Below are 26629 nucleotides of genomic sequence, written 5' to 3'. Positions count from 1 at the left end.
AGCTATGTTCACACATCGTGTTTTTTTCTGCAGGCAAAACCTGCTCATTTGGCCGTTAGAAACTTCAAAAAAGCAGGTTTTGCTTCGTTTTTGGTGTTTTTTTTTTCCCCTGCATTTTTGTCAGGGTACATTTGTCTCTTGTGCATGCTGATAGTTTAGTGCATAATGCATGCAAAAAAATATTAATCTATTTCATCAGGTTTTAGCACCAAAAATGCAGCAAAAACTGATACCTGCGTTTCTGCAGGTGAAAAACACTGAAAGAAGTGACATACTGCAATTTGCAAAAACCAAGGTATTGCACAAAATACTGAGTACAAAAAAATCAATGTGTACACATGAGATTTCTGTAATCTCAGACTTTGCTGGTACTGTAAAACGCAGCAGAAAAATTGCATTAAAAAAGCATAAAAAACTCTTCTGGAAAAAAATGCAGCTTGCAAATATAGCCTTAAGAGATCTCGTTATTAAATAGAATGCTATTGTGGAATTCTGGTAGGGATTCTAGGGTCACATTGCGTTATGTGACCGCGTTTAACGGACTACGTTACACCGCGGCATAACGCGGTGTTAACGTAGTCCATTAACGCCGCCATAGCCTGTAATAGTGAGCGCGTCGCTAGCGCCCGCCCACATTGGGCGGGCGCTAGCGATGTCGCGTCATTTGAGTGACGGACCTCGGACGCTGCTTGCAGCGTCCGCGGCGCGCCCGAGGTCCGTTCCTCGCTAGTGCAGATCGGGGATCTGCGCTAGCGGGGACGCCGAACGCGGACCCTAGGGAAGCATTGCGTTAGCGCAACCCGCTAGCGCTATGCGCTTAACGGATTGCCCTAACGCAATGTGACCCTAGCCAAGGCTGATCAGGCTTAAGAGATCTTTGTACTATAGAAATAGTATGCATTTTCCATCTGGAAAGAGATTCCCTTAGAGAAGTACAAGGTATTCTACAGTTACTTTGGAAGTCGCAGGTTGTTGAAGTGACTCTTTGGTGGAAACACCCTGCGCACAGACGTGTGCACAGACGCGCGCACACCCTGCGCACAGACGCGCGCACACCCTGCGCAGAGACACATGCATGAACACACACTCCTTTTTAGTAGGGCCAGTACCAGTAGTTGTTCGCTTTAGGACATGGGGTATTTTCTTATTGGGGCTTTCCCAAGATGAGCTTTTGTTACCTGTAGTAGTCAGTGTAGTCATCAGTAAGTTACTAGTGATAGTCTGACTTAGGAATTCGACTAATGAAAGCACTTTTCTGAGAGTAAGAAGGCATGACGAAAAGGAACTACAACTACTCTCCCTAAGGCCATGTTCACATCTCATTTTTTGGCACTTGTGAAGCATGCCCTGAGAATGTTCTGTGACCTACATCTCCTATTTAGGCCTCCGCTGTAGACTTCTATTCAGCATGGAGTTACATGTTGGCACGTGAAAATTTTGGGAGTTTACTGTAGATTCAATCTGCAAATGGCCAAAGGACGTGTAGAAAGCAGTCACTAGGATGGCTACTTACATCAGCAGTCTCCTGACTGGTCATCTTGGTGTGATTTTATACCAGGGTTAATATGTATCTTGCCTTCATGGAGACTTGGTTGTGGTTGGCGTCCATGACGCTCTTTGGAGAAAATAGAACGGATGTCAACCCAACACGGAGGTGCAGTAATATCGGAGATAAAAGCCCAGCGATAGTTGGGATCCCAGTGCATGGATTCCACTAACAAGAAAATAAATCCACCTCTGATATTTGATCTAGAAATGATAAACTATTTTCTATAAGGAACTACAATGGGAGGCTCTGGACTTTCCATGGTTCTCCTTTAGGATAAGTGCTAATGACACGTGAATGCGAGGTTAGCTTATGTCGACATCGATCAGACGGATGATGAATTGTCTGTTGCTCCAAGAATCTTATGTGTCATAAAAAAGACGACCTGCTTAGCTTACATTATAATTACTCTGTGTGACTCTGTCCTTTCCGGATGCCAGTTATTCAATTATATGCAGTGGAACAAAGTGGACGTCTCCGTTACCGCTCTGAAAGGATCAAATGGCACTTTTTCAAAAACCTATAGAGGACACGATGAAAGCCGTACATGAGCAATTATATTCCCCCAGCATATCATGAAAGTAAGATCTGTCCTCATAGGGAATTAATCTATAATGCTGCAGACCTCCAAATTTGTCCTCGCTGTGTATTCAGCTTTTTAAGATTTCTTATAATGAGGGCCATTTCCTCTACTTTTATAACGATAATCTGTTTTTTTTCTTCTCTTGCTTGGAATTTATGTAAAATGAAATACTATTCCACAAGACCGAAAATTAATCTCATCTAGTCATGTGTTTTTAGACTTTTTGTGTTCTAAGGGGAAATGTTTCTCCGTGTGGAGAGTGCTTTGCCTGACTTGCCAGTGTAAGGAGACTTATAGGCCATGTAGTGCTTCTCTGAGAAATTAAATTTACAAATTGCCTCTTCTGAGAGGAAGAGGACTTGAACTCTAGTGCCACCTATTGGAAGTAGCGATTCTAAAAGTCAATATTGACCCTTAAATGAGCCTTGTCACATGACATGGAGGAAAGCCAAATCAGAATCTCAATATGCAGACTCGTGTTTCAGAGTATTGCTCCTCCTCAGTGCAAAGCATGAGATCTGATTTGTCAGTATGAGAGGCCTCTGACTGGGAGTGTAAGGGGTGCTGTTTCTCGTTGTGGAGGGTGATGTGTTTTTACACTTTTTGGACATGCCTGACATGCCAGTGTAAGGAGATTTACTGGCCATGCAATGCTTTTCTGGTAAAGTAGAGACTTTTGGGGGGAAATTGTGATGTATATTGGGGTGCAGCAGTACAGTCATACTCAGTCGGTGTCCAGGTCCCTCAGGCCATATAAGAGAACCAGGTGGTATGAATGGTACATGGTATTTTGAAGATATATATGTTAATTTTCAGAACATCTGATTAATAACATTGAGGATGGTCTGACCTGATGGAGACTATTTTACCTAAATGCTACCAACCAGTTTTTTTTTTCTGTCAATCCATCTTCGAGCTGTTTAATGTCTTGATAAGTCTTTTTGTTAAAAATAGACAGCCTAACAATGGGGATGTAAGGCCAGTTCCTAGTGCCTTCTCCTTTTTATGTTCCCCAATTAAAATGATTTTCATCCTAATTGATTGATAGGCCAGCAATGCTTTATTACTGGGGTCCAGATTCCAGAATGATAGATCCGTGTTGTTCTTCAAAAAGCATCATGAAGAGGGGTGGGGTATGGCAAGATGCTTGTAGGGCTGATGACCATCTTCAACTTACCTAAATATTAGTGATGAGCAGGTTTTCCTGAGCACGCTAGGGTGTCCTCCGAGTATTTGTCAGTGTTCAGAGATTTAGTTTTCATCCCCGCAGCTGAATGATTTACAGCTATTAGCCAGCCTGAGTACATGTGGGGGTTGCCTGGTTGCTAGGGAATCCCCACATGTACTCAGCCTGGCTAGTAGCTGTAACTCATTCAGCTGCCGCAATGAAAACTAAATCTCCCAACACTAATAAATACTCGGAGGTCACCCGAGCACGCTCTGGAAAACCCGAGCAATAAGTATATTCGCTCATCACTAGTAAATACCTTATGAAGAACTTGATGGGAAATAGTGGGAAATTATACTACAGCATAACCATATTATCCCAGGTTTACTTTAAACGCTGGCTCCAATTTACCTTTGTGTAGGTGTATATCGCACTAAAGTTTTTAGTCTTTGATAATTATTTTTCATAAGTTTTTTTTTTTTTTCCAGCTTCTGTTTTATTGCCTGAATTGCTCTGTTCTGATTTTCTTGTTTTACTTTAAAGTATGCAAGAAAAAAAACACAACGAAAGGGAAGCATATGGCAAAGATAATCTGTGCCAAGTACGTCACAAGCTTATTTTGGGTTGTTCTGAGTAATAGCTAAATCTGTGTAAAGGCCACAAGCATTCATTTATAGTGAGACCGATTAATAATTCAGATTGTCATATTGCCAGAGAGACTATTCTTAACAAACTCTTCAGTAGCCAGAGTCCCTAAATTGTAAGCTCAGTGCTCATCCTGGTGGTCAGTGTATCTGCCCCAGAGTTTCCCAACCAAGGTTCCTTTAAATTCCTTACAATTCAATCAATGCATGTGAGGTAATCCTACGGTATGTGTACTGCCTACCTTTTGGCCTCACCAATCTTTTGTGCACGCTCCTATACGCCTTAGGACCAAACCTCATAGACCACTGCAAGGTCAGGTAGAGGATTTCTTGGTCATGTGCAGTAAAGCTGGCCATACACATGTGATAGCTGGAAGCAAGCTTTCTCCTGATCCCCCCCCCCCCCCCCCCCACACACACATATGAATTCTAGGCTTCTCCAAGTGTTCGTTTTTTCGATGTGGAAAGGGGAGAAATCTGCTTTCAACTGGATGACTAAAGGATTAGGCGGTTGAATTCAGTCTCCCGGACTCGTATATCTTACCCACCATCATCTGTACAGTCCCCATACACATATTGATTGGTGGGATCGGCCGATCTTATTCTAACATGCATGGGAGCCTTAGGCCAGTCTCACATCCAGATAATTCCGGTACCGGAAAAATCGGTACCGGGGTTATCCGTGTCCGTGAGCTCACGTGGCACATCAGTGTGGCACACGTGCGGCAGTCGTGTGCCAACTGAGTACCACACGGACCGTGCAGGAGACAGCACTACAGTAAGCGCTGTCCCCAGCGGGTGGTGCTGAAGCCTGTATTCATCCCTTCTCCCCAGCAGCGTTCGCTGGAGAGAAGGAATGAAAAATCATGTTTTTTTTTTTATTTTTATATTTTTTGTTTTTATAATAAAGTTCCCGGTCAGCTCCCGCCTCCCACCCCCTGTGCGCCCGCCCGCTGGCATTAAAATACCCAGCTCCCGCGATGCTTCCTCTCAACGCCGCAGCTTGTTCTGTATGAGCGGTCACGTGGTGCCGCTCATTACAGGGATGAATATGCGGCTCCACCCCTATGGGAGGTGGAGCCACATATTCATCACTGTAATGAGCGGCACAACGTGACCGCTCATACAGAACAAGCTGCGGCGCTGAGAGGAAGCATCGCGGGAGATGGGTGAGTATTTGAATGCCAGCGGGCGGGCACACGGGGTGGGAGGCGGGAGCTGACCGGGAACTTTATTTAAAAAAACAAACAAAAAAAAACATGATTTTTCATTCCTTCTCTCCAGCGAACGCTGCTGGGGAGAAGGGATGAATGGCGGCTTCAGCACCACACGCAGGGGGGGCAGTGCTTAACTCTAGCTCTGTCTCCTGCACTGTACGTGTGGTCCTCAGACGGCACACGGACAGCATCCGTGTGCGGTACGTGTTTACACGGACCCATTGACTTTAATGGGTCCGTGTGATCCGTGCGCTCCCACTTACACGGACACGTCTTCGTGTTTTTCAAACGGACACACGGTCCGTGAAAACACGCTGACATGTGCAGAGACACATTTATTTTAATGTGTCTATGTGAGTCAGTGTCTCCGGTACGTGAGAAAACTGTCACCACACGTACCGGAGCCACTGACGTGTGAAACAGGCCTTAAAGAGACTGCCCAGACTTGGGGTACAAGTGCGTGCTGTCAAGATTCTCTTGTACCGGGAGTAGGCCGGTGCATGACTGCAAGTAAGCGATTTGCATAAATGCGGTCACATGTCGACTAGACGTGCACTGCCTCACTCAATTCACTTGTCTTGACACGTCTAGTTGGAATGTGGCCAGAAGTATCTAAATCGCATACTTGAGGTCCTGTGACCGCCTGCTACCGCCATCAGAGAATCCTGACAGCGCACACTGAGCGGCCTCAAGGATTTACAAGTCTGCAGTCACATAGTGACATATATTTTCAGGATTTCCTTAACATTGCATAGGTGAGAGGACCTGTGAACATTTCTAATGCCTTGATCATAATTCCATTACTTGTGAAATGACAAGGAAATCCTGAAAATATCATCTGACGGGGGTCGTGAGGACTGCAGTTTGGGGAAAAAACTGATCTAGATGTAGGTTTGGTTGTTGCTTGATGCTATGGATATGCCAGGAATTGTGCGAATTATAAAAGCTGGAGAACGATTAAGGGTAAATACTTGGACAATCCTGTTAATGGCAACCACTATATTTTATGTCCTGCTTGACTTGAAGCTGGGTTATAGAGTGAAAAATTATCTGGTAAGTTTACTTTGTAGAGGTTGTCTAAACTGTCCAAGCCAGAAAATACTGGGCGAGAATTCTAGAGTATTCTAGATGTTTTTTGCTTATATGGCACCATCATTTTCTGCAGCGCTTTACAGGCATCATCACCACTGTCTCCATTGGGGCTCACAATCGAAACTCCCTATCAGTATGTCTTTGGAGTGTGATGGGAAACCGTAGAACCCTGTGAAAACCCATGTAAACACTTGGAGAGCATACAACGTCCTTGCAGATGTTGTCCTTTGTGTGATTTCAGCCCAGGACCCCATTGCTGCGAAGTAACAGTGCTTTCCCATAATCCAAGAAATAAAATAATATTTCAAACCAGCTGGACCATTCATGAAACTCCTGCATAGTTGGCACTGGGACTACTCTTCTCCAATGCCAGACATCGCAGTCATAGGGTTTTAGTTTGAGAATTAGACGTGGTTTGTGGTAGTGACACATAACCATGAATGAATTTGTGGTCCCGTGGGAGCGTTTTCCATTGCTTCAGCTTTATAAACTCTGGAATCTAAATTATAGCAACTTTAACGTCTCTCTTGAGTCCACAGAAATGGTTAATGCCTTCCCGGTAATGGCCCCGATTGGGGCTTATATTTCTACAAGGAACGTGGGGTAAATGGGTCAAGATGAAAATCTGATATGACAAATCTTTGAAGCACTCTTACATTTTCTATAAAATATCCGTGTAAAACACCTGTCTGGGAAAGACTTTAAAGGTTACAAGTGGCAATGACGAAACGCGTGCCCGAGGAAAGAGCTTTTTTTAATGTCACAAAGTGTCTCTTATAGAAAGATGTGTAATTATCATCATCTCCAAGAAACAATCAAAGATGGAATTGTAATGCCTGAATGTTAGGCGTGAGGCTTCAGTATATGTTCTCGTCCTTTGATGAATTTCAGGAGTGATGTTTTTAGAATGTCATACGTTACGTCTTTTTTTCTATCTTTAACCCCTTCTCACCCCATAACATACGATTATGTCAAAGGGCAGGTGCTTATATCCTGAGGCAGATGTTGGCTGTATTAAACAGCCAGCATCTGTCAATAACAGCAGCAACTGGGATAAGCTCCAGTCACTGCTTCTAACACTTTAAATGCTTCTGTCAATATCGGACAGTGGCATTTAAACAATACAATCCCACCCCTCACACCCCTGTTACATGATTGAAGGTTGCCGATGGGATGCCGTAGCAGCCTGTGGCCTGCTGATGGCCTTCATTTCTGCCATGATACTGTTCTGAAGACCAACTAGTGAGAAAGCTTCATAGGAGTCCATGACTAGAACTATGTTCTGCAATTCTCCAGTGAAAAAAAACAACTATCACCGATTCTAGTCCTCAAAGGGGCCTAAACCCTTCTTTTCCTTTGTTAAAAATGACATTTAAAGCATATTTGATGTTGCTGCATTTACAAAAGTCTCATCTATCAAAAGAGATTGAGGATGGAGGGACCTGATCTCATAATCACATAACCCGTCCGCTGTGTATAGTTCAAGTGATCAAACGATTGCAGGTTCTAATCTTCGAGGGGGATTAAAACAAAAAATAGAAGAAAATAAACCCAAATTATGAGTCGCCCTTCTTTTCCTCAGTTAAAAAAACAAACATATTTTTTGTTGCTGTGTTTGTAAAAGTCTGATGTATCAAAATATTAAATAATTCATTTAACCTGTGCAAGAAATGTTAAGGAAAAAGGAAACCTTATCCAGATGGTTCCATTACACAGTTCACAACCATCCACTCAGTCCACGTGCTGGAGATGTACGGAAGAGGAGGGTACCATGTTCTATACCTTCTGGTCTTGTCGGGTCCTTGTGGCTTTCTGGGCTTTGGTCCAATGCATTATCTCTAAACTTAAGGGCATCCAATTCTTGCACACAAACTAGTTTTATTGCATCAATATACTAGAGCCCTCTCCTTTTGGCACCCGATTATTGCTGCTTGCTCTTGCCGTCCTCTTGTTTGGAGGTGTGCAGATCCTCCCTCGTCAGGTCTTTGGTTCTCCATGGTCGTTGAGATTACGAACGTGGAGGACCTAATCTCGTCATCACAGAACACATCATACTCCTATAGTAAGACCTTGTACCACAGGTTGGTCTTCCAAGAAGCTATAGCGTGGGGGATCAACCTTTATAATGATAATATGTCATAGTATGATGTAGATAAGGGTTTTTGTCACGAGAAGCCTAAACAATCATGATCAATATATGACTATTTAAAAAGTAATTTCCAACATTAAAAGTTACTTTCTGATGAGTGTGGGTTCAACACAATGGACCCCACCAATCCTGTGAAAGATGGTCTCTAAAGCCCTGTCGGAATAGAACGGTGGTCACGTACACATATGCCACCCTTCCTTTCATTGTCTATGGGACTGCTGCGAACCCTGAACATTGTACTTTAATATTTCCTTCAGTCCTATAGACAATTAATGGAGCGGTGGTGCAAAAATAGTCTGCCCCCCACACCTCCAAAAAATACAGATCGTTGATTTGTTTCTTATCGGCTAAAAAAGGACAGCACTAACTCAGAGGTTTGTGCCTCTTGATAAATTTGCCACATCATTTCAGTTGTCATGTGCCACCACAAGAACAGTACTCCAGTTTGTCGTAATTTACACCATTTTAAATTCTGATGAATTTTCTGGCCATGCCCCCGCTTGGCAAAGCTCTGTCTGCTTTTCAAAAAGTGGTCACAGCCGACCCAGACGGTCTTAAAAAATCGAAAAGTTGATTTAAAATATTACAACGTTTCAAGCAACCTTATCCTTATTCCAGAATTTTGGCTGAGCCATTTGATGACTTGATGGCCTTAGCGTTTTTCCGCTTCGGTTATTTGGCTCATGTAGAATAGATTTCCTGTTGACAGTCGTGTTGTCCTTGTAACTGGTTATTTATGAACTTCTGTCAAGTGCGTATCTGAAGTTTGGACGTTTTTAATAAACGTTCTGTTATCGAATCTTTTTCCTTCTCCTGGTCATCTGTTGCTCATCTAGCTTTGATTACTTCTGCGAAATAAAACCACATGGGCAGAACATTGACTTGCGCGTATGCTCTGCAGACAAACGGGATCAGATATCTGGATTATTGCAATTTGCAAGATTTTATCCAACGCAAATGATTTGGTGTTTTTTTTTCTTGTTAAAGGAAATCATGTCCTGTTTAATTTATTTAGGATTTACACAATCTGCCATATCTAAAAAAAACATCAGCGTTTACTGACTGAAGTATTTTTATTCTGTTCTTTTCATTTACTTTTTATATACATGACTTTTTTTTTACGTTGTTCACCTCGTACGACAGATGTTTGTACTTATTTCATTATCGGCAGACCTTTTTTTTCCTTTCCACTTTAGTCTGTCGGATTTTTATTTATATAGATGCTGTGTAGAGGTTAAAGTAGTGTAAGATGGATTTTGTTTCCCATTAAGATATATAAAATTTGGCTTGGGTCACCATACATATTAGAGCCTTCCATCTGTTGTGTATGGGCACCACCTTACTTTTCCCCTTCAGATAATGTTCGGGAAGAGACAGGGCATGTTGAATTAAGATGCCCAACCCTTTTATTCTTCCCGGAGAGAAGTCGCTGCTGGAGATGTCCAGTGTGTAAGGTGGAGTTGGAGAGATTACTGTTGGCCAAACACGAACAAGCTTTTGGATATCTGCTATATAATGGGTGGCCGGCTTGACTATTTGGTAATCCTATAAGGATAGGCGCTGTTCTGGTGAATTAGCTAATGACATTGGTCAATCAATAAGTAGATTTTAATTGACGTTATTAACTCTGTAATCGTTATTTAAAGTTCTCTTTCGGACAGATAGTTCCATCGTGCTGGTCAGAGGCTTAAAACTGTTTCATCTGACTCTGCAGCATAATTGATGGCAATTAACTTTCATGCTACATAAATATCCTTTAATCGTGTGGAATTTTTATTACTCTGCAGACAGACCTGTAGATATAGATAAGTTAATGTCCCAAAGCCCACCACTTTGTAGTAAATCTGCTTAATTGATGATCTAAGCAGAAAAGCAGATCACGCTCAAACAGTTTTTATGCTTTGTGAGAAGATGTTCAAACTCACTGAGACCTTATATTTGCTCAGTGTCCACAATGGAATTAAAGGTCCATTTATACTCCATGATCTTGCAGAACGTGCTCGTTTGTCAGGTGAAATGATCTTATGGAATCTTATGGAATGCACAAAGGAAAAAAAATAGTTCTCTGCAGCACATCGTCTTGTATAAACAGGACTTGTGCTGCAGAAAACAATGTCAGCCTATACACACGCAATGATCTATTACAGATAGAGATGGGCGAACCCGAACAGTAAAGTTCGACGTCCATGCAGAACATCTACTGTTTGGGCACAGACACTGAACACTGACTTCAACAGGACGTCCGTGTTATTGTTAGGGTTCGGCCTCCCAAACACCGAGTGTTTGTCACGCTGTAGTGTGCTTGACAGCGCGGCAAACACTGCTTCTGATTGGTGGTAAAATCATCACCACCAGTCAGACAGCTGAAGTTCCCACACTGTCAAATGACAGCGTGCACCTACAGCTATGATTGGAGGTATAAAGTTTACCTCCAGTCATTGGTGTCAGCTGATGGGACTACTGCTCCCATCAACTAACCTCTGCTGCCGCTAATATCAGTAAGAGCAGGCGGCGGCTGATGGGAGTATTCATCAGCCTGCGCTGTAAATAAATAATGGCGTGGGTTCCCCTTTATTTTTGATAACCAGCCAGGCAAAACTGACAGTTGGGGGCTGGTATTCTCAGGCTGGTAAGGGGTCATGGATATTGGCCCCCCCAACCTAAAAATAGCAGCCATCAGCCGCCCAGAAAGGCGCATCTAATTAAATGTGCCAATTCTGGCGCTTTCCCTGGCTCTTCTCACTTGCCCTGTAGTGGTTGCAAGTGGTGGTCATATTTGTGGGGTTGATGTCACCTTTGTATTGTCAGGTGACATGAAGCACACGGCTACAGGGCAAGTGGGAAGAGCTGGGCAAAGCACCAGGATTGGCTCATCTAATAGATGAGCCTTTTCTGGGCGGCTGCGGCTGCTATTTTTATGCTGGGGTGGGTCAATATCCATGGCCTCTTAGCAGTCTGACAATACCATTTCCCAGCTGTCTGCTTTAGCAAGGCTCATTGTCAAAAATAGGGGAGGGACCCCATGACGTAGTCCCATCAGTTTGACACCTGTGACCCGGAGCTCAACTTTATACCTCCGATCACAGCTGAGTGCTCCCGCTGTCTTTTGACAATGTGGGAACTGCGGCTGTCTGTCCGGCGGTGATGATTTTACCGCCAATCAGAAGTGGTGTTTGCCGCTCTGTCATGCACATGACAGCGTGGCAAACGCTGGATGTTAGGGACCCCCATTTAAATGAATGGGGTCCGGGTACTGTACTGGTATATACAGTTATATGAAAAAGTTTGGGCACCCCTATTAATCTTAAGCTTAATGTTTTATAAAAATGGTTTATTTTGCAACAGCTATTTCAGTTTCATATATCTAATAACTGTTAGACACAGTAATGTTTCTGCCTTGAAATGAGGTTTATTGTACTAACAGAAAATGTGCAATCTGCATTCAAACAAAATTTGACAGGTGCATAAGTATGGGCACCCTTATCATTTTCTTGTTTTAAATACTCCTACCTACTTTTTACTGACTTACTAAAGCACTTTTTTTGGTTTTGTAACCTCATTGAGCTTTGAACTTCATAGCTAGGTGTATGCAATCATGAGAAAAGCTACTTGGCCACTTGCAAGTTGTTCTCCTGTTTGAATCTCCTCTGAAGAGTGGCATCATGGGCTCCTCAATACAACTGTCAAATGATCTGAAAACAAAGATTATTCAACATAGTTGTTCAGGGGAAGGATACAAAAAGCTGTCTCAGAGATTTAACCTGTCAATTTCCACTGTGAGGAACATAGTAAGGAAATGGAAGAACACAGGTACAGTTCTTGTTAAGGCCAGAAGTGGCAGGCCAAGAAAAACATTAGAAAGGCACAGAAGAAGAATGGTGAGATCAGTCAAGGACAATCCTCAGACCACCTCCAGAGAGCTGAAGCATCAACTTGCTGCAGATGGTGTCACTGTGCATCGGTCAACTATACAACGCACTGCACAAGGAGAAGCTGTATGGGAGAGTGATGCGAAAGAAGCCGTTTCTGCAAGCACGCCACAAACAGAGCCGGCTGAGGTATGCAAAAGCACATTTGGAGAAGCCAATTTCTTTTTGGAAGAAGGTCCTGTGGACTGATGAAACCAAGATTGAGTTGTTTGGTCATACAAAAAGGCGTTATGCATGGCGGCAAAAAAACACTTGCTACCCACAGTAAAATTTGGTGGACGTTCCATCATGCTTTGGGGCTGTGTGGCCAATGCCGGCACTGGGAATCTTGTTAAAGTTGAGGGACACATGGAATCCTCTCAGTATCAGCAGATTCTTGACAATAATGTTCATGAATCAGTGACAAAGTTGAAGTTACGCAGGGGATAGATCTTTCAGCAAGACAATGATCCAAAACACCGCTCCAAATCTACTCAGGCATTCATGCAGAGGAACAATTACACTGTTCTGGAATGGCCATCCCAGTCCCCAGACCTGAATATCATTGAACATCTGTGGGATCATTTGAAGAGGGCTGTCCATGCTCGGCGACCATCAAACTTAACTGAACTGGAATTGTTTTGTAAAGAGGAATGGTCAAAAATACCTTCATCCAGGATCCAGGAACTCATTAAAAGCTACAGGAAGCGACTAGAGGCTGTTATTTTTGCAAAAGGAGGATCTACTAAATATTAATGTCACTTTTCTGGTGAGGTGCCCATACTTATGCACCTGTCAAATGTTGTTTGAATGCAGATTGCACATTTTCTGTTAGTACAACAAACCTCATTTCAAGGCAGAAACATTACTGTGTCCAACAGTTATTAGATATATGAAACTGAAATAGCTGTTGCAAAAAAAAACAATTTTTATAAAACATTAAGCTTAAGATTAATAGGGGTGCCCAAACTTTTTCATATAACTGTATATACACTGCTCAAAAAAATAAAGGGATCACTAAAGTCCCACATCCTAGATATCACTGAATTAAATATTCCATTTGTAAATCTTTATTCATTACATAGTGGAATGTGTTGAGAATAATAAAACCTAAAAATGATTAACGTAAATGACCACTAATATCGTACGGAGGTCTGAAGTTGGAATGATGCTCAAAATCAAAGTGGAAAATTAAGTTACAGGCTGATCCAACTTCAGTGGAAATGCCTCAAGACAAGGAAATGATGCTCAGTAGTGTGTGTGGCCTCCACGTGCCTGTATGACCTCCCTACAAGGCCTGGGCATGCTCCTGATGAGGCGGCGGATGGTCTCCTGAGAAATCTCCTCCCAGACCTGGACTAAAGCATCCACCAAACTCCTGGACAGTCTGTGGTGCAATGTGACATTGGTGGATGGTGTGAGACATGATGTTGCAGGCAGCAGATCGCTCTTCACAGCGTCTCCAGACTCTGACACGCCTGTCACATGTGCTCAGTGTGAACCTGCTTTCATCTGTGAAGAGCACATGGGCGCCAGTGGTGAATTTGCCAATCCTGGTGTTCTGTGGTAAATGCAAAGCGTCCTGCATGGTGTTGGGCTGTGAGCACAAACCCCCATCTGTGGACGTCGGGCACTCAGACCATCCTCATGGAGTCGGTTTCTAACCGTTTGTGCAGACACATGCACATTTGTGGCCTGCTGGAGGTCATTTTGCAGGGCTCTGGTAGTGCTCCTCCTGTTCCAACTTGCACAAAGGCTGAGGTAATGGTCCTGCTGCTGGGTTGTTGCCCTCCTACAGCCCCCTCCATGTCTCCAGGTGTACTGGCCTGTCTCCTGGTAGCGCCTCCAGCCTCTGGACACTACGCTGACAGACACAGCTAACCTTCTTGCCACAGCGCGCATTGATGTGTTATCCTGGATGAGCTGCACTACCTGAGCCACTTGTGTGGGTTGTAGAGTCCGTCTCATGCTACCACGAGTGTGAAAGCACAACCAACATTCAAAAGTGACCAAAACATCATCATTGGTACTGAGATGTGGTTTGTGGTCCCCACCTGCTGAACCACTTCTTTATTGATTGTGTCTTGATAATTGCCAATAATTTCCATCTGTTGTCTAATCCATTTGCACAACAGCATGTGAAATTGATTGTCAAACAGTGTTGCTTCCTAAGTGGACAGTTTAATTTCACAGAAGGTTGATTACTTGGAGTTATATTCTGTTGTTTAAGTGTTCCCTTTATTTTTTTGAGCAGTGTATATAATATTTCAAATGGCCGAAATGCCGCTGTTCTCTTGAATTCGACATTGCTTTTCTTTTGTTCCTGCTCATCTCTCTTCCGGAGATATGGCCCCCTTTTCTTTGTCTGTAAATCTAGTCTCTTAATCAAACTGGGTGTGGTGTTCAAGTGGACTACTGTAGGGAAGAGTCGAGGACCACACCCACATAGCTAAAAAAAAATAAAATAGATTTACGGTACATACTAGGAAAAGACGGCCAAATCTCAGAAATGGAGAGGCAATGGAACAAAAGAAAAACAATGCTGAATTCAGGAGAATACGACTGTTTACACGAGGTATAAAAACAAATACATAGTTATGGCAAACGATAGGTACCCTTTAAAGGGCTACCGCCAGAAAAATAATTATTGACGTGTCCATAGCATGCCACTATATATACTGTGTGTGTGTGTATGTATGTGTGTGTGTATATATATATATATCTATAAAAATATATATATATATATATATATATATATATATATATATAATATTAGTCCTGTTCTACACAATGCACATAAGACTACCGTAATCTGTCTAATTATGCATTTACATTGGTATCTTTAGGAAACTATTGGGGAGATTATCTTAGAGTTTCTTACAATTTATTATTGATTTGCACTTGAGTTGTCCAGATCCTTTCAATAGCAAGAAGGAAAAAGCCTGTGCTGGTGAACAGATGATCCCACGTTACAGGACCATCAGCTATGCTTCCCAATTAGACTGATATCCTTGGGTATTGTGTAACTATAATAGAGCTATTCAATAATCCATTAAAAAGTGAACAGATCAATTATTTCGTATAGACCCCTCTCACAGTGGAAGTCATCAGTCAGGTTTAGTCTCATGTAATTTAGCTAGATACCATACATTTCAAATTAGGCATTGATCAACTCATGGTGCCCGTGTATGCCTGGCCTGGGGGCGTTAATGTACTAGAAAGTTGAAAAGCTTAATTCTCTAGTGATTGCTTGAGTGCATATACAGATGCTTCTCACAAAATTAGAATATCATCAAAAAGTTAATTAACATCAGTTCTTCAGTACAAAACTAATATGTTATATAGAGTCATTACTAACAGAGTGATCTATTTCAAGTGTTTTTCTGTTGATGTTGATGATTATGGCTTACAGCCAATGAAGACCCAAACGTCATTATCTCAGTAAATTAGAATAATTTATAACACCAGCTTGAAAAATGATTTTAAAATCTGAAATATTGGCCTACTGAAATGTATGTTCAGTAAATGCGCTCAATACTTGGTTAGGGCTCCTTTTGCATAAATTATTGCATCAATTACTGCATCAGTGCAGCGTGGCATGGAGGTGATCAGCCTGTGGCATTGCTGAGGTGTTATGGAAGCCCAGGTTGCTTTGATAGCAGCCGTCAGCTTGTCTGCATTGTTGGGTCTGGTGTCTCTCATCTTCCTCTTGTTTGTAATGACTCTATATAATGAGTTTTCACTTTTTGTATTGAAGAACTGAAATAAATTAACTTTTTGCTTTTCTAATTTTATGAGAAGCTTCTGTAACTTGGCTGACCAAGTGGACCATATGTTGGGCATTATTTCCATGTCTTGTGACAGCTAGGGCATTTTTTGTTGTTGTTTTTTTTCCCCTTTAAATTAGAACCTGATGAAAAACCCCGGAGACAACCAATATTATTGAAAAATAAGTTTTACATTTCGGAAATTTGCCTATGAAAGTCAAGTATATAATTGCTGCATATGTCAATTTAAAAAAAAAATTTGAATCCTTCAGTTGAGAAACTATAATGACGTCTTGGGAATAAATAAAAAAATATATTGGAACTTTGGAAGAGGCGTCCAACTGGAGCAAATCTATAGTGAATGGAACTTCACATGGAAATTATTTGGGTTTTATCTGCCTAAAATAAAATATCCTAAAATTGTATGATAGTAAAAAAAAAGAAAAAAAGCATGACTGCATTCTTCCACTGTTGTCCATGGGTTGTCTATGGTACTGCTGCATTGCCAGTGAATTCCTGTAGACCAGAATTAAGCTTTTTTTGTTTTCTAATCTTATGCAATCCCTGGAATGGGTGTTCTGCCCTAAAGATATTATCACCATTTGATTGGACACATAATAAATGTTAGTGTACCGTCTCACAGTGGCACTTTTGTCGCTACGACGGTACGATCCGTGACGTTCCAGTGATATCCATACGATATCGCTGTGTCTGACACGCAGCAGCGATCAGGGACCCCGCTGAGAATCGTACGTCGTAGCAGATCGTTTGGAACTTTATTTCGTCGCTGGATCTCCCGCTGTCATCGCTGGATCGGTGTGTGTGACACCGATCCAGCGATGCGTTCGCTTGTAACCAGGGTAAACATCGGGTTACTAAGCGCAGGGCCGCGCTTAGTAACCCGATGTTTACCCTGGTTACCATCGTAAATGTAAAAAAAACCAAACAGTACATACTCACATTCCGGTGTCCGTCAGGTCCCTCGCTGTCTGCTTCCCGCACTGACTGTGAGCGCCGGCCGGAAAGCAGGGCACAGCGGTGACGTCACCACTGTGCTCTGCTTTTACTTTACGGCCGGCACTCAGTCAGTGCGGGAAGCAGACGGCGAGGGACCTGACGGACACTGGAATGTGAGTATGTACTGTTTGTTTTTTTTTACATTTACGATGGTAACCAGGGTAAACATCGGGTTACTAAGCGCGGCCCTGCGCTTAGTAACCCGATGTTTACCCTGGTTACCCGGGGACTTCGGCATCGTTGGTCGCTGGAGAGCTGTCTGTGTGACAGCTCCCCAGCGACCACACAACGACTTACCAACGATCACGGCCAGGTCGTATCGCTGGTCGTGATCGTTGGTAAATCGTTTAGTGTAACGGTACCCTTAGTTTATTTCTCCTTGAGACCCCACTGATCACCAGAACAGGAAACTTGTGTCCCTTGGGTTATTCCCAGAGTGCATCTCTGTGGAATTAAGTCTGACGCTGAAGATGGAGCAAAAATCCATTTTCCTGCAGACCTGTGGGGTTCCCTATGATAGGCCATAGCTTAAATCAGAGTAGTTCCTATCTGGTGGATAGGCGAGAACTTATTTAGGCTGGAATACTCCTTTAGTGAAGTATTATAGAAGAGTAAAGGCCCCGTCACACATAGCGAGATCGCTAGCGAGATCGCTGCTGAGTCACAAGTTTTGTGATGCAACAGCGACCTCAGTAACGATCTCGCTATGTGTGACACGTACCAGCGACCCGGCCCCTGCTGCGAGATCGCTGGTCGTGTCGGAATGGCCTGGACCTTTTTTTGGTCGTTGAGGTCCCGCTGACATCGCTGAATCGGTGTGTGTGACACCGATCCAGCGATGTCTTCACTGGTAACCAGGGTAAACATCGGGTTACTAAGCGCGGCCCTGCGCTTAGTAACCCGATGTTTACCCTGGTTACCCGGGTGCTGCAGGGGGACTTCGGCATCGTTGAAGACAGTTTCAACGATGCCGAAGTCGTTCCCCTGATCGTTGGTCGCTGGAGAGAGCTGTCTGTGTGACAGCTCCTCAGCGACCACACAGCGACTTACCAACGATCACGGCCAGGTCGTATCGCTGGTCGTGATCGTTGGTAAATCGCTATGTGTGACGGGGCCTTAAGGCACTTGGTTTCAGATCTTTGGTGATGGTGTCCGACCTGGTGCCCGATTCGGCTTATTTCTAGTCCTACAGTGCAGGAATCATGTAAGATGATGAATAATCAACTTGACTTGGTCGCCTATAATTTGTGCCCTAATTCAGATGACGTCCGACCAGCTTTTACTGTAGACCTTCTCAACATCCCCCCATTCATAATCAGCATCTCCATATTGTAGTTTACCGGTAATTATCATGGTTTGGTTTCACTGTGATTGTACAACCAGAGATGTTTTTCAGTGCAAGTTATTAGAACAGGACGCGTTTTTCATAGACTAAGGATATACCATGCTTTTTGTTTGTGCCAGCCATCTTATATGCTATCATTGTCTTGAGTTCGGTCTCCCGGGTTTTGGTTTTCTTAACTAGTCAACCGTGAACCCTGAATACAGAAGAGCTGTTACTGAGAAATCTATTGTATCTTCATCCTGAATGGCTTCGGACTGACAAGGATTTCTTATTGAATGTCATGGAAAGCTTTTCTTCAAAGCCCATTGGTCTTAATTCCTGCTGAGTGGTATGATTAGGAACTGCTATGTTGCAGAGCGTCTTTGCCCATGGCGGAGAACATTTATAGCATTTACAAACTACCTGGCATAAAAAGCAAAGACGTTTACACAATAACATTTTAGGATGCGTTCGAGGGACGCTTAGCTACAGAGCCTTTTGCATTCATCGACATCACTTTTGATACTGTCTCGACAGACCCAGGAGCAATGTAATCTCCATCGTGTAGCGTTCAGAGTTGCATTTGAATGCACGTTGTATGGTGTATATTATGGCTTCACTTTCACGTAACATTGGTTATTTTATTTGCCATTTTTACTTTTATTTTGTATGCCAGTTCAACTGAGTTTTGGGCAGGAATGTATTTTTCAATAATAGCATGAGAATCCATGTGTTCTTTCTTTTAAGACTATGATTGTGCTTATGGGGAAAACAATGTTGTCTTGTCATCAAATTTGGGACCATGATGATTCTGTGATTACTTTTTGGAATGGCTATTCTAACCACAGTTAGAAATTAGTAATTAGTAATTATAATTAGCCATTAGTCTAAGCACTAATGACCAGATCCCCCCCCAGACAAAATGGAGAAACGTCACCCAAACCTGCTGATCATTTGATGTGTATTTGAACCTCCCAACTCCCACTTGACAGGGGAAAGGAGGACCAGGTATCTCCTGAGAGATCACCACCTGCTAGAAGTTTATAGCAGTAGCTATCTTTATTAATAAGCACATGCACCCTTGGCCAAACTGATCTTGTATGTCTATAGAGAGGGATCGGGGAGATAGCAGGTCAGTATGTTGACCATCAAAGATGTGTTGACATATTAAGGCTGGCCATACACATTTAATGGCTGTCTGCTGGATAATGCTTTGGCCGATCGTTCGGCAGAAAGCAAAGTCAGCTGCTTCTCCCATGCTTTGGAGTGCTCGCTTGGCTAAGCACTCCTGTGTTCTCTGAGAAAGATGCCGATTGACAAGTTGGCTGGTGGCTTAACTCTGGCAGAAGAATGCGATCGGCGATCTGAAATAGGATATGCGTGATATACAGTACATCGTTCCCAACGATCTGTCCACTGACGCCCTCATTCACATTAGTCTGTCAGCTGAAACCGTAAATATTGGTGGGTATGGTGGACATTAGTCTAATGTGTATGGGGCCTTAAGTTTACATAGTCAATCAATCTGTAAATGTAGATGGCAATGGCAAATTTCTATGTTTGTCCAGTCTTGGCATAACATTAAACCCACCAAAACCTTTGAAATTGGCGGGTTCTGCTGTCGTTAGTCTAATGTGTATGGGGTCCTATAAGTATTTTGTTTCCAGTCTTGTAAAATTTAGGGTTATACCAATCTTGGTTAGAATCGATTATCAGATTGTTACATGTGATGAATTTAATTTTACATTTTGATGTGTGTGTGTATAAAGATGCATCTATAGACGTTCATGATTGTACATCAAATAAATGTACAGTGTAAGCAATCGTAAAGGTTTTTTTTAATAACCATGGAAATATTTTATAGTTACAGTTAATTTTTCCTTTGTCTTTCAGGTTTATTTCCGGAAAAGCTTGAGATTGATTTCATGATGTTGCACAGACAGTCTTGAATTGGATATCAACCATAACAGAGAAACAAGCAGAAAATGTCTCGCTGTCTCACATTCTCCATGAATTAGTGACAAGTCATTACACTTTCACATTTTTTATCATAAATATCTATTTATAACTTGGCAGATCTCATGAAACGAGTGTGTTCTCTGGAGTATTCTCTCCAGGAGAACAGAATCCTTTCAGAGAATAAAGATGGACTCCTTTTGCTCTGGAATTTTCTAAAGTTGAGTACTTCTTCAGATCATGACCAGTTTGAAAAGGTCCCAGACTGAAAGGTCCGTTGCAAGTGGAACTCAATCATCTGTACCAGATGGACCACCAAAGGCTCGTTCTGATGATTTTTATATGAGACGTTTTAGGTCACAGAATGGTAGTTTAGGTTCTTCGGCCATGTCTCCCGTAGGACCTCCTCGTAGTGAGAGCTCTCACCACATTTCCTCTACACCAGGTGTACCTAAAATGGGTGTGAGAGCACGTATTGCAGATTGGCCTCCCAGAAAAGAGAACGTAAAGGAACTTAGAACTAGTCAGGATATGGAGACTGCTAGTATAGAAACGATGTCTGTTAAGAGTAGTCCTAGTAGTCAAGTTAGTACATCCAGTATGAATTCCAGTGACTCTGTTATGCTAAAAAGCATTCAGAATACCCTAAAGAATAAAACAAGACAGGCAGAAAGTTTAGACTCCAGGTTTCTGTCTCCTGAAGGTTACTCCAGCGGAAGCTCCCCTAGAAAAGTTCACCGCAGAATTAGACAACGGAGTAACAGTGATATTACAATTAGCGAGTTTGATATGGATAATTTTGAAGAGTGTATGTCACCAACTTTTAAGACTGGTCCATCGCTCCATAGAGAATATGGTAGCACCTCCTCGATAGACAAACAGGGAACATCAAGTGACAGCTTCTTCGACATAATAAAGGGATATAAAAATGAGAAAGCCGATCATCGCGGACATGGACCATCAAAGTTGAGTGAACTGTTACTGAGCAGTGGAAGTAGAGGCTCTGGTTTCTCCTTGGATGTTATAGATGGTCAAAGAGATGGGCATAGGGTCTTCAAAGACCGGGACAAGCCACTAAAGAGACGCTCCAAATCAGAAACTGGAGATTCTTCAATTTTCCGTAAGCTTCGAAATGCAAAAGCAGAAGGAGAGCTTGGAAAAACTATAGATATTGACGACAATCGTTCTGACGACAGTATTAAGCCATGGACTTGCCCAAAGTGTTTTGCTCATTACGACGTCCAGAGTGTCCTCTTTGATTTGAACGAAGTTGTCATCAACCGGCATAATGTTATCAAACGACGAAACACCACCACTGGAGCCTCAGCTGCTGCAGCCGCTTCTCTGGCCGCAGGACCATTGTCGCACTCCTCCAGCTTCAATTCTCCAACCGGTAGCACCGAAGACCTAAATTCAAAAGACGTTGACCAAGGAGATGACAAAAGCAACGATTTAGTAATGAGCTGTCCATATTTCCGTAACGAAATGGGAGGTGAAGGAGAAAAGAAAGTCAGTTTGTCCAAATCGAACTCCGGTTCTTTTTCTGGCAGTGAAAATTCTTCCTTTGAGTCAACAATGAGTTCCCACTGTGCAAATGCAGGACTGGCTGTCCTCGAGGTCCCCAAGGAGAATCTGGTTTTACATATCGACAGGGCTAAAAGATATATCGTTGAACATGTAGACCTTGGCGCATATTATTTTCGAAAATATTTCTATCAAAAAGGTGAGTTATGCTCAATTTTCTCTCTTTTTTTTTAAACTTGCATTTTTGTGCTCAACCATGTGTTAAATTACTTTCTTCCAGCGCAGAACACATTAATTAAGGCAGCCATAGTTTTCGCCAAAAGAATTTCAATCACTGTGAGGTGCAGAAGTTATCTATTGTGCTCCTTGTTCTAAATTTCCTCTTAAAATTCTAATTGCATTCAAGGCTTTTTAATTAATTTTGGTTGAAACCCTACAAGGAACAAAGAGGCATTTACTTACAATTAACTGTAAGGTTAGGCATAGATTTTGCACTTCAGTGCCACAGACTAAATCATCATCCCTTGTATGATTTCTATAGATTTTTGCACACGGCTATTACCTCTATGCAGCTTGAATAGAACAAATGAAAAGAGTGAATTTTGGCTAATAGAATTTGTTCAGGTTATGGATAAATTACATTTTAAAATTCAGTTTTAGGACATTTTGCTTCAATTGCTTCTCTTGGGTAATGCACTATGTAAGCATAAAGCTGTGCCATGATTGCTGTAGCGTTTTGTTAGGTGCTGTACCTCAAAATGAGGTTTACTTTCGAATTATCAAAAGTTAAAATTGGTCATTAAATGAAATGTTGGATGAACTTTCCAACCATGTAAGGTATGTGGGGTCTCCTGATTCTCCCAACATATGACATATTTCTTGGAAAAGCAGAATTGTGTTGGTTAGATTTCATGCCGTGATCTGTGGTACAGACCCCAAAAAACAGTAATGTGTCTGAAGCGTACAGGGGTTAGCAACTTCTTTATAAGTCCTTTTCATATGCACTTTACTAAATACCTTGCTTTCTCAAATACTCTGTAACCTGACCTGCTTCCCTGGACACATCATCTGACTTCCTGTGTTGTCTTGTTCTTGGCTCTGGAAATTGACAAGTGGGAGTGGTTGCTGTGTGGGAGGGCACTGCTCCATTCAGCAGAACTCACACTGCTCCTGTACTTACTCCTGCAGACACTGCTCTTTCTTTTATACAACAGTGTTTGTATATACAGTCATGGCCAAAAGTATTGACACCCCTGCAATTCTGTCAGATAATACTCAGTTTCTTCCTGAAAATGATTGCAAACCCAAATTGTTTGGTATTATTATCTTCATTTAATTTGTCTTAAATGAAAAAACACAAAAAGAATTGTCCTAAAGCCAAATTGGATATAATTCCACACCAAACATAAAAAAGGGGGTGGACAAAAGTATTGGCACTATTCGAAAAATCATTTGATGCTTCTCTAATTTGTGTAATTAACAGCACCTGTAACTTACCTGTGGCACCTAACAGGTGTTAGCAATAACTAAATCACACTTGCAGCCAGTTGACATGGATTAAAGTTGACTCAACCTCTGTCCTGTGTCCTTGTGTGTACCACATTGAGCATGGAGAAAAGAAAGAACTGTCTGAGGACTTGAGAAACCAAATTGTGAGGAAGCATGAGCAATCTCAAGGCTACAAGTCCATCTCCAAAGACCTGAATGTTCCTGTGTCTACCGTGCGCAGTGTCATCAAGAAGTTTAAAGCCCATGGCACTGTGGCTAACCTCCCTAGATGTGGACGGAAAAGAAAAATTGACTAGAGATTTCAATGCAAGATTGTGCAGATGTTGGATAAAGAACCTCGACTAACATCCAAACAAGTTCAAGATGCCCTGCAGTCCAAGGGTACAACAGTGTCAACCCGTACTATCCGTCGGCGTCTGAATGAAAAGGGACTGTATGGTAGGAGACCCAGGAATACCCCACTTCTTACCCTGAGACATAAAAAAGCCAGGCTGGAGTTTGCCAAAACTTAACTGAAAAAGCCTAAAACGTTTTGGAAGAAAGATCTGGTCAGAAGAGACAAAAGTAGAGCTTTTTGGGCAAAGGCATCAGCATAGAGTTTACATAAGAAAAAAAGAGGCATTCAAAGAAAAGAACACGGTCCCTACAGTCAAACATGGCGGAGGTTCCCTGATGTTTTGGGGTTGCTTTGCTGGCTCTGGCACTGGACTGCTTGACCGTGTGCATGGCATTATGAAGTCTGAAGACTACCAACAAATTTTGCAGCATAATGTAGGGCCCAGTGTGAGAAAGCTGGGTCTCCCTCAGAGGTCATGGGTCTTCCAGCAGGACAATGACCCATAACACACTTCAAAAAGCACTAGAAAATGGTTTGAGAGAAAGCACTGGAGACTTCTAAGGTGGCCAGCAATGAGTCCAGACCTGAATCCCATAGAACACCTGTGGAGAGATCTAAAAATGGCAGTTAGGAGAAGGCACCCTTCAAATATCAGGGACCTGGAGCAGTTTGCCAAAGAAGAATGGTCTAAAATTCCAGCAGAGCATTGTAAGAAACTCATTGATGGTTACCGGAAGCGGTTGGTCGCAGTTATTTTGGCTAAAGGTTGTGCAACCAAGTATTAGGCTGAGGGTGCCAATACTTTTGTCTGGTCCATTTTCGGAGTTTTGTGTGAAATTATCAATGTTTTGCTTTTTGCTTCATTCTCTTTTGTGTTTTTTCATTTAAGACAAATTAAATGAAGATAATAATACCAAAGAATTTGTGTTTGCAATCATTTTCAGGAAGAAACTGAGTATTATCTGACAGAATTGCAGGGGTGTCAATACTTTTGGCCATGACTGTATGTGTATATATAAAAATATATACATCCACACATATGTTTAAATAGTATTTTTTATTTAATCAATACATAAAATATACAGTGCCTTGTGAAAGTATTCGGCTCCCTGGAACTTTTCAACCTTTTCCCACATATCATGCTTAAAACATAAAGATACCAAATGTAAATTTTTGGTGAAGAATCAACAACAAGTGGAACACAATTGTGAAGTTGAATGAAATTTATTGGTTATTTTAAATTTTTGTGGAAAAATGTGCAATATTATTCGGCCCCTTTACTTTCAGTGCAGCAAACTCACTCCAGAAGTTCATTGTGGATCTCTGAATGATCCAATGTTGTCCTAAATGCCTAATGATGATAAATATAATCCACCTGTGTGTAATCAAGTCTCCGTATCAATGCACCTGTGTGTGTATAGGCAAAGCAATCACACCATTGATGTCCATAAGTTCATTTATGTGTAATTATGAGACAATGACACACGGAAAAAGTATTGAACACATGAAGAAAGAGAGGTGCTAAAAGTCATGGCACCCACTGAAAACGATTAGTTATTATAAAGCATTCCTGCCTCTTAGTGAAAAATATCAGCTGGTGCAACTGATGGCGTATAAAAAGGGGTCTCATTACCAAGGTGCTACACGAGAAACCTCTCTTGATCTTTTGAGTAAAACCAGTGGGCTGTCCCAAGACTTTGGCAAACTTATCATTGTAAAACATACTGGTGCCATTCGTTACAGAAGAATTTCTATATTATTGAAGGTTCCAGTGAGCATTGTTGGAGCCATAATCCGAACGTCGAAAGAACATAATTTCACCATAAACAGGCCATGACCAGGTGCTCCTGGCAAGATTTGAGACAGAGAAGTAAATGGAATTATCAGGGAGTTGGCCACGTGCCAAACACCACCAGTGGAGAGCTACAGAAAAAGCTGTAATCAGCAGGTACAGTTGTTTCAAAGAAAACATAATGCACTCAACCTACATGGTCTGTAAGCACACCACACACGACTCCATTGCTTAAAAAAAGCATGTTTATGCAAGCCTGTGAAATGCTGGGAGAATATAATCTGCTCAGATGAGACCAAAATTGAACTAATTGGTTGCCTTAATACACACCTTGTTTGGAGGCCAAAAGGCAATGCATATAACACCAAAAACATCATACCAGCAATGAAGTTTGGAGGTCGGAACATCTTGGTGTGGGGCTGTTTTTCAGTATACAGCACTGACAAACTTTATGTAATTGAAGAAATGGATGCATGGACAAATGTACCGAAACATTCTTGACAATAATCTGCTGCCATCTACCAGCATGATAAAGATGAAACAAGGGTGGACATTTCGGCAAGACAATGATCCCAAACACACAGCCAAGGTAAATCTCAATTGGTTTCAGAGAAAGAGAAAATATAACTGGTAGAATGGCCCTGCCATTCACCTGACTTGAAGCCAACAGAAAATGTATGGAAGGAACTAAAGCTCAGAGTTCATAGAATGAGACCTTCAGACTTTGAAGAGAGTGTGGAAGAATAGGCCAAAATCACATCTGAGCAATGCCTGTGACCAGTTTCTCCATACAAGGTGTCTTGAAGCTGTCATCACCAACAAAGGCTTTTGTTCAAAGTATTAATTAAATTTCAGTAAGTGTGTTAAATACTTTCTCCGTCTCATTTTTACACACAAATTAATTTATGGACGTTTATGGTTTGAAATCTTTGCCTGTGTGGATTGGATGGGCTGTTACCGACATCTGGAGAGAATTTCGTGATAATAGCACCTTTAGAAATACATACATTTACTTAGAAAAGTGGTGGTGTTCAATACTTATCTTAGCCGCTCTGTCTGTGTGTGTATGTACACATATATATACACTGTGTGCAGA

The 26629-nt window shown here is 42.0% G+C and overlaps 1 protein-coding gene across 11 annotated transcripts in view; it reads left to right on the top strand.

The window, feature by feature from the left end:
- Positions 1-26629, top strand: part of SIPA1L1 (signal induced proliferation associated 1 like 1) — a 324202-nt gene that overhangs the window by 132537 nt on the left and 165036 nt on the right. For all 11 annotated transcript variants that reach the window (XM_077262132.1, XM_077262085.1, XM_077262067.1 and 8 more), the window contains one exon: positions 20309-22094. In XM_077262132.1, coding sequence (XP_077118247.1) covers positions 20612-22094 — 1483 coding nt within the window. In that variant the 5' untranslated portion in view covers positions 20309-20611. The remainder of the gene's footprint in view (positions 1-20308; positions 22095-26629) is intronic.

Source organism: Ranitomeya variabilis, chromosome 1, assembly GCF_051348905.1.
Source record: "Ranitomeya variabilis isolate aRanVar5 chromosome 1, aRanVar5.hap1, whole genome shotgun sequence".
In the NCBI taxonomy this organism is placed as follows: domain Eukaryota; kingdom Metazoa; phylum Chordata; class Amphibia; order Anura; family Dendrobatidae; genus Ranitomeya; species Ranitomeya variabilis.
The sequence above is the reverse complement of the archived record's forward strand: the minus strand, read 5'-3'. Positions and strand labels throughout refer to the sequence as shown.